At 34.8% G+C, this 8,549-nt stretch overlaps 1 protein-coding gene across 1 annotated transcript in view; it reads left to right on the plus strand.

Annotated features, from left to right (window-relative positions):
* Positions 1–2,606, plus strand: part of Lepr (leptin receptor) — a 140,594-nt gene extending 137,988 nt beyond the window's left edge. The window contains exon 20 of the mRNA XM_012949462.2: positions 1,412–2,606. Coding sequence (XP_012804916.2) covers positions 1,412–2,236 — 825 coding nt within the window. The 3' untranslated portion in view covers positions 2,237–2,606. The remainder of the gene's footprint in view (positions 1–1,411) is intronic.
* Positions 2,607–8,549: the final 5,943 nt, after the last annotated feature.

Here is an 8,549-nt window from a genome sequence, read left to right on the forward strand (position 1 = left end):
TATATTTCTCATTTTCATATTGATGACAGTATCAGTTCATTTATTTAATGTTCTAAGTTCATTTAAGTTGTAAAGTAATTCAATAATATCTAAAGTGTAGTAGTCTTAAGAAAAAAAACACTAAGAAATATGTGAAGGAAATCATAAGAGTATAGATTTCTGTCAGGAAGAAAACAAGAATAGGAACAGTTTTGTCTTCATACGTTATTTAGTAGAACAGAAAAACTTGTAATAACACAGTATTTGTCATTAAATATTTTAATTCCATTAGTATTATGTTTACTGTTTAAGTGTGTTTATTCTGTTAATTTTAATCACTAATATATTTTAACTACTAGCTTGAAACTGTGCTAAGTAGTCTTTTATATGGAATACACTTGCCATTGAAGAACATTTGAGTATGCCACTATCTCAGGCAATAAATCTGAACTCATTCTATTAATTTGAAAATTGTAAAATTCAAAAGTTAAATTACATTTATGACACAAAACTAAGCACATTTTCTATGTAGTTATGTGAAATTTTCAACATGATGTAATCATGGTATTTTTATTTTGCATTTTTTTTCATGTATTTACACTATTTGGCTTGACTTTTCTGGATACAGATTAGATTATTGACTTGCATCTGTTTGGCAGGAGTTTTGCTGTGATGTAACCACTGTTCTTATAAAATCATTATGTGCATTTGTCTTGTGTGTTTATCTTCATTCCACATGTGCCATGGTGTACATTTTTACATGAAATGATTTATAGGGAATTGAGAAATCTGTTGCTATCTCTCTCACCATCATTCTCTTCAACCAATTTGTGTTACTAGCTCTTATTTTTAGGTAGTGTCAAGCAGGTTCTCATGAGTAAAGGTAGATTTGTTCTTAATAGTCACAGTTGGTTTACCTTAGCAATAAAGTAGTTAATGTTATCATCTTTGGCATATTTTGCTCACTTCCTTATATTCCATTTTTTTTTTACTTTGGAATGAGAATTTCACTTTGTATAAATATACTTTATTATAAAACATAGTAAAATTTTCAGACGATAGCTACAGTAACCAGTCTTCATTGAGTGATTAAGCACTACAAATGCATCTCATTTATTTCAAGCCACATGATCATGGAGTGGGTGTCAAACACATTTTTCCAGATGAAGAAGTTGAAAGACAGAGAGGTTAATGTGTTTATGTTCATGGAATTAGAACTCAAGTCTAATACTTTCTTGTCTTACTTTTAAACTCTCAAACTGTCTCACCCTTCAGACTTTTGATATATCTGATTTAATCCAAAAACTAGTTAATTTATGGTTGACTTATGTCCCTAATTGTTAACCTTATACACTTTGTTTTTCTGCATGTATGATGCAATGAAGTAAAATTTTTGACATCATTGAGCATTAAAATGTGTCTTTTCTTTTAGCCTGAAACATTTGAGCATCTTTTTACCAAGCATACAGGATCAGTGGCATTTGGTCCTCTTCTCTTGGAGCCTGAAACCATTTCAGAAGATATTAGTGTTGATACATCATGGAAAAATAAAGATGAGGTGGTGTCTGCAACTATGGTCTCACTTCTTTTGAATACCTCAGATCTAGAAAAGACTTCTATTTGTATCAGTGAGCAGTGCAACTGTGCCAAGGTCTCTGAGGCTGAGAGCTCCAAAGTAACCTATGAACATGAGTGTCAGAAACAATCCTCAGTTAAATATGCTACCCTGGTTAGCAATTTGAAGTCAAATGAAACCAACAGCGAGCAAGGGGTGGTACACAGTGCTGCCAGCAAATGCTTCTCTATCAAACACTCTCCACTGAAAGACTCTTCCTCTAACAGTTCCTGGGACATAGAGACCCAGGCACTTTTTTTATTACCGGATCAGCAACCCAACATGATCTCACCACATCTCTCATGCCCAGGATTGGACGAGCTTTTGGAACTTCAGGGAATTTTCCCTGAAGAAAATCATAGTGAAAAGTCTGTCTGCTATTTAGGTGTCACCTCAATCAAAGAGAAAGAGAGTGGTGTGTGTTTGACTAACAAGTCTGGAGTGCTGTGCCCATTTCCGGCCCACTGTTTGCTCACTGACATCAGGTTCCTCCAGGACAGTTGCTCATGCTTTGTAGAAAATAATTTCAGTGTAGGGACTTGTGGAAATAAGACTTTTGTACCTTATATGCCCCAATTTCAAAGCTGCTCCACCCACACTAGCAAGATAATAGAGAACAAGATGTGCAACCTAACTGCATGAGCTCTGCAAGAGACTCTGGGTCGGCTCCATTCTCTACTGTCATAGATGCAGGAGACTCTGGTTTCAAAGTGAATGTTTCCAAATTAATGGTGTCTTTTCTCTCTCAAAACCTGTGATGAAGCCTTCACGAGTGAGGCAATGAAGGCATTCTCCTAACCATGCTGGGAAGGGCTCTTTCCAGCTAAAATATAGCCACCAGGTAGCATGTTTTGCGAATATTTAAAGTGTGTAGAACTAATTGACTTCTGTATTGCCGTAACACCAAAAAGAAAGGCTTCAAATTAACATTTGTGGAATATAATTGTTGTTTCTAAGATGTATTTGCTTTACCTTGTTTTGTGTTGTACTAATTCCCACACTTTCACATACAAATTTAAATGTAATAGGTACCGTTTTGTGTTTTGGAAGTGTGTGACATGTTTGTATTTTGTGCTCTGTGACTTGAAGTACGCACTTCATTAAATGCTGAATATATGCAGAGAATTTAACTCTGGTCTAAGAGATTATGCTTTAAGTCAATCAAAGCCAGATCAATGGCAGAGGATCGAAATACCTGTTGAAATAACTGTTCCTACAATAAGTATATTGATTATAGCATAAGCAGTTTTGAGAACATGGTGGCGACTTTAACTCTTTCTAAGGGACATCAAAGTGGCCACTTTCTGATACTTAGATTGTCTGGTGTCACTGCATAGCACTCTGGAATCATCATTTTTTCCCATTCCCACTGCTTTTCCCTCACTGAACTTTCTGTCTTTAGATGAATGAAAGCTCTTACTTCATTAACTGTCTTAGACATGCCCTTACACTTCCTGTGACACTGTGTTTCTTTTAAGGACTAGACAATGAATTAATTTGCCCAAGGTTCCAGAGTTAGTGAGCAACAGAACTAGATTCTTACATTGCCATCTATTTAAAAAAAATCAACTAACTTACAGAACCTAGTAAGAAGAAGCAACTTGCTAGGTGGAAATCAAGTGAGATCTGCACAGAGCTTATCTTTGGCTTTAACATTAATGTGAAAATTTATCATTCATTTCAGTTTTTGTATGGAAAGAAAATTCAAAGACAGTCTATTAGGTACCAAAGTATGTCAAGAAACCTGCACATTCAGATGTTCAATGGAAAGAGGTAAGAAATTCAAGAACAATATCACCATCAAAATAAATACATTAGTGATCAAATAACTGTTTATGCATTGATAAACATCATCAGAGTTTCATATTTAAATAGAGACTAAATTCTGCTGATTTTATTGTTACCCTAAATAAATCCTTCCATCCTACCTGTACTCTAGTCATTGCTTTATGAAATGAGCAGTTCTAAACCATAACAATGGCCCAAACCCCAACTAAAAGAACTTTGTCACTCTTCATGCATATTAGCTATTCAGAAATCAGTGAGGTTGTCTTATGTCATAAGTACTGTTATGATGTCTCAATATCCCTCATAATCAGCTACTAACCCTCCTACTAGGAGAAGAGGGCTCATATAAGCTCACTAATCAGTGTTCTCTGCAAAGATATAAAGAAAACTTTGTTTTCCCTGATTGTAAGTTGGCTCCAAAACAAATTATTACATTGTGTTGAAAAATGACCTATCATTTTAAATGTATGCTTATTGAGCACAAAATTTTAATTGAAAGAACAGTAGAGAAAAGAGAGAGAATTAAAATTGGTGGGGGCTAGGGAGATGTCTCAGCAGTTAAAGACCCTTTCCTGCAAAGCCTGATGATTTGGGTTTAACTACCCAGTACCCATGTAAAGTCAGGTGCACAAATTAGCACATTTGTCTAGAATATGTTTGCAGTGGCAGGAGGCCCTAATAATGTCCATATTCACTCACTCTCTGCTTGTTTTTCTCTCTCCCTGCAAGCAAATAAATAAATAAATAAATAAATGAAATTGTCCCATGGCTTCTATGATTTTTTTTTTTTTAAAGGAGAAAGTAGCTGAATTTGGATTTTGGGGTTTTTTTTGTTTTTTGTTTTTTTTTGGTTTTCTCATGTAGGGTCTCACACTAGCTCAGGTTGACCTTGAATTCACTATGTAGTCTCAGAGTGGCCTTGAACTCTCAGCAATCCTCCTACCTCTGCCTACCAAATGCTGGGATTAAAGGCATGCACCACCTCACCTGGCCAGAGTTTTAATTTTTATTGTAATCTATCTATCTATCTATCTATCTATCTATCTATCTATCTATCTATCTATCTATCAATTTGTTGGTGACAAGGGATTGCACTCAGGGCCTCACACATATCTGACAAGGACTACCTGCCAAGATATATCCATATCCCTGATAAAGCTGATGACATTTCAAAACCTTAAATTGCAACACATCCTGTTTAAATACAAATTTCATGGAAAAAAAAAGACAATTGCTTGAGCTATGGCTTTAACTTAAAACAGATTGAAGATATATCATGTGTCAGGGTTAGCAGAATTATTTGTTTCTTCGATGAAAAACCCCTCAAGAACAAGGATGCAGAAAATATTTCTCAGGCATGTCTCTAAGAGTAGGGGTCTCTTCTTGGAGCCGTATGTCCCATTTAGATAATCTGCATGTTGATAAGAAAAATAGGATAGAAATCTATTCTTCAAATGCTAGAAACATTCAGATGAAGTTCCCCAATTTATGGGAGCTCCTGGCTTTAGAATAAGGATGTATAACTCAAGTCATGACTTTCTTGTGTTTCTTCTCATCTTTGTCCAATAAAACCAACTCCCTCTTTACAAATATCAAACATATGGTCACATTCTTTCAGCAGTGTTGATATTAACTATTCCACAGCTGAAAGATGAGAGCTTTTAGGTTGTAGAAACTGGAGTTGTGCACGAGGTTCCCATGCGAGTTCCACCATGCTGATAAGTCAGATACATTGCAAACACAGCATTCTATGTCACTCATGGGAGATGCAGAAGCATCTATTCCAACCTTTTCTAACACAAATTGCTTCTGCTTTCATCTTCCAAGTCTTATCTCAAGGGTTACTTACGCAAAGACCGATAAAGTCTTCACTATCGAGAATACTGAATATTGAGAATATTGAGAATTTTAAAGCATAAAATTAAAATTGCTTACTCTCCTATGACTAAGCTAGACTGTGATAAGATGTGTACATGTCATTACAAGCATGTACAGAGGAATTAGTAAGCGGAATCTATCTGAGTCAGCAAGTTTACTCTCTTGACCCACTAGCTTAAAAGAGTAAAGCATTTCTTTCTTTATTCTCAATGGTGGAGGAGCAATGTAAAACACAACAGAGTGTACTAGACCTGAGATATTATTAAATGCATTTATATAAGCATCATGAAGTAACTTCCATGGATTTTGTATTGAATGAATTATTTTTATACAAATTCATCAATATTTATTTTGGAAAGCTGTTTAAAATCTCTATTTTTAAAATTAATTGTGCTTAAAATGCATGGCATCTGATGTAACACTATGAAGAGCTCTATGGCTTATTTTAAATAACATGTTTATTAAAAAAAAACCTAGGATAGAAAATGAATTTGGAAGATATTTAATCTAATTTAACTTAATTTTTAAGATGTTGAATCTTATAGTAATATTTCTATATTGTAGATCATGTACTCTTGAACCATGTCACTGAGTGTTTAGCATGCAGTTAACATTTTTTGTTTGGTCACAATTGGAATGGTAATAAATGTTATAAATGTAAATGTTGAAATATGCATAACTAAGTGCTTTATGAAATTTAATTATCCTGCTTTTTTATGTTTTCAAAATTTCTAAGTAATAGAATAATAAAATCATATAGAACTATGACCATTTATTTTCATCTTTCAGAATCATAATTAATGTTAGAATTTGTGAAAGTGAATGTCCAAAGAGAATTTGAGTTACTTGAAGATTATTTTATTCATAGTCTTGTAGTTTATCTACAGTCCGGTCCGTATAATTTTTATATATATATATATATATGTTCAAAATTGTTGATTGGTACATTTTTAGGTTGTTTCCAACCTTTAACTTTAATGAACAATACCAGGTGAGCATTCTCATATTCTCATATATCAATGCTTTGATATACTATTGCAAAACTACTAAGGTCAGAAAATAACTCAAATTGACATATATCTTTTATTAGTGGAATTTTGAATTTTATCACAGTAGAAAAATACTATGACAGATATACAAATGAAATGAATTTTCTATGTATATATCCTATTTGGTATAGGATTGATCTTAACCATGACTAAGCCCACAATGCCAGGTCTGTTCTCCCTCAGGTGAGTTTTCTCTGGAAGGCTGCATAGCCTCCCAGTTCCAGATCCTGCCAAGCACATCTTTGGTAGATTAATTTTAATTTGATGACGTTGTGCATATGTTCATATGTTTAAGACATTTGTTTTTTCCTATTTCTTAACTTTCTGTTGAATTTTGAGTTTATTGATTTGTTCTAATTAGTTGTACATGTGATTAGAGTTTTTCTTAGATATAACGCATGTAAAGTACAGAAACCTACAGAATAGAGCTTAATGAAGTCTTCCTCATTTCTTCCTGATGTATACCTAAGAGTAAAGTTTCTGGGATATAGGTTATGTTCATATTTAGCTTTCATGGCTACTTCCAAATACCAGTGGACTATATAATTATTAGCACTGCCATCAGCTATGGAGGATGGCTCCAGTTTCTCCATATTATCATATCCTGGTCAAAACTGATATTGTTAGCTTTTCACTTTGCACCATTCTTAGGACTGTTCAGTGTTATTTATGCTTTTTAAAAAATATTTACTTCTTTGAAAGAGTGAGAGAAAGATGGAGAGAGAGAGAGAGAGAGAGAGGGGGAGGGAGGGGGAGAGAGGGAGGGAGAGAGGAAAGAGAGGGAGAGAATGGGTGCACCAGGGCCTCCAGCCACTGCGAAAAAATTCCTTGTGCATCTGGCTTTACGTGGGTACTGGGGAATCAAAACTGAGTCCTTAGACTTTGCAGTCAAGAATCTTAACCACTAAGCAATCTCTCCAGCCCCTGTTTATGCTTTTAATGTTCATTTCTCTAATGTGTAATGATTAACCCTTTCCTGATATTTGAGTTACCTCTATCATTCATATCTCATATTTCTCTGTTTTAAAACATCCAAGGCATTGCTTTACTATAGCATTCATCACTTTTTTTTTTTTTTTTTTTTGGTTTTCTGAGGTAGGGTCTCAATCTAGCCCAGACTGACCTGGAATTCACTATATAGTCTCAGGGTGGCCTCAAACTCACAGCAATCCTCCAACCTCTGCCTTCCAAGTGTTGGGATTAAAGGCATGCGCCACCACGCCCAGCGTTTTTAAAAATTTTTAAAAATATTTTATTTTTCTTTATTTATTTGAGAGAGAGAGAGAGAAAGAGACAGAAATAGGGAGAGAGAGAGAGAGATAGATAGATAGATAGATAGATAGATAGATAGATAGATGATAGATAGATAGATAGATAGATAGATAGATAGAGATAGATAGATAGATAGATAGATAGATAGATAGATAGATAGATAGATAGATAGAGAATGGGCATGTCAGGGCCTCCAGCCACTGCAAACTCCAGATACATGCACCCCTTTGTGCATCTGGCTCACGTGGGTTCTGGAGAATTGAACCTGGGTCCTTTGGCTTTGAAGGCAAGTGCCTTAACTACAAAGCTATTTCTCCAGACCACATTCTTCTTTTAAACCAGACTTTTGAAATGCTACTTGTTTCTCCTTGCTGCTTGTTCTCTTGAGGACAATTTGTCTTCACCTTAAGAAAGTTTTTGTACTATGATCAGCAGTAATACTTTTCAGGTCCTGTTTGAGAATATGTTTTTTATCTTTGATTTTAAAATACTTTTTAGGGCTGGAGAGGTAGCTAATAGTTAAAGACACTTGCTTATAAGACTGCCTCCTGGGTTTGATTCCCCAGCATCCATGTAAAGCAGATGCAGAAAGTAGCACATGTGTTTGCAGTTCATTTGCAATGACAGATGTGCTCAATCTCATCCCATTCATTTCTTCACTATTTACATGATATTTTGGTAAGTGTTCTCCCTTCCAGAGATTAAGGAATAGAAAATCACTCTCCACTAAAGACAAGGGAGGCATGTTTTGCAGACATGAGGACATCTGGTCAGCATTAGCCCCATGCTTTTGTGCAGTGAATGCTGACATTTCATTTTCCACTTTTTGTTCTAATAAACTCCACAATAAGCCACAGTCTTCCCTTAGAGAAAATTTCATATGGTATCAGAATCATTGTTAATGGGCTTCTAACAAAACATATCCTTCCTTTTTATTTATAAAATAGCATGAGTGGATTTATTTGGTC

Source organism: Jaculus jaculus, chromosome 5 (genome assembly GCF_020740685.1).
Source record: "Jaculus jaculus isolate mJacJac1 chromosome 5, mJacJac1.mat.Y.cur, whole genome shotgun sequence".
Taxonomy (NCBI): Eukaryota; Metazoa; Chordata; class Mammalia; order Rodentia; family Dipodidae; genus Jaculus; species Jaculus jaculus.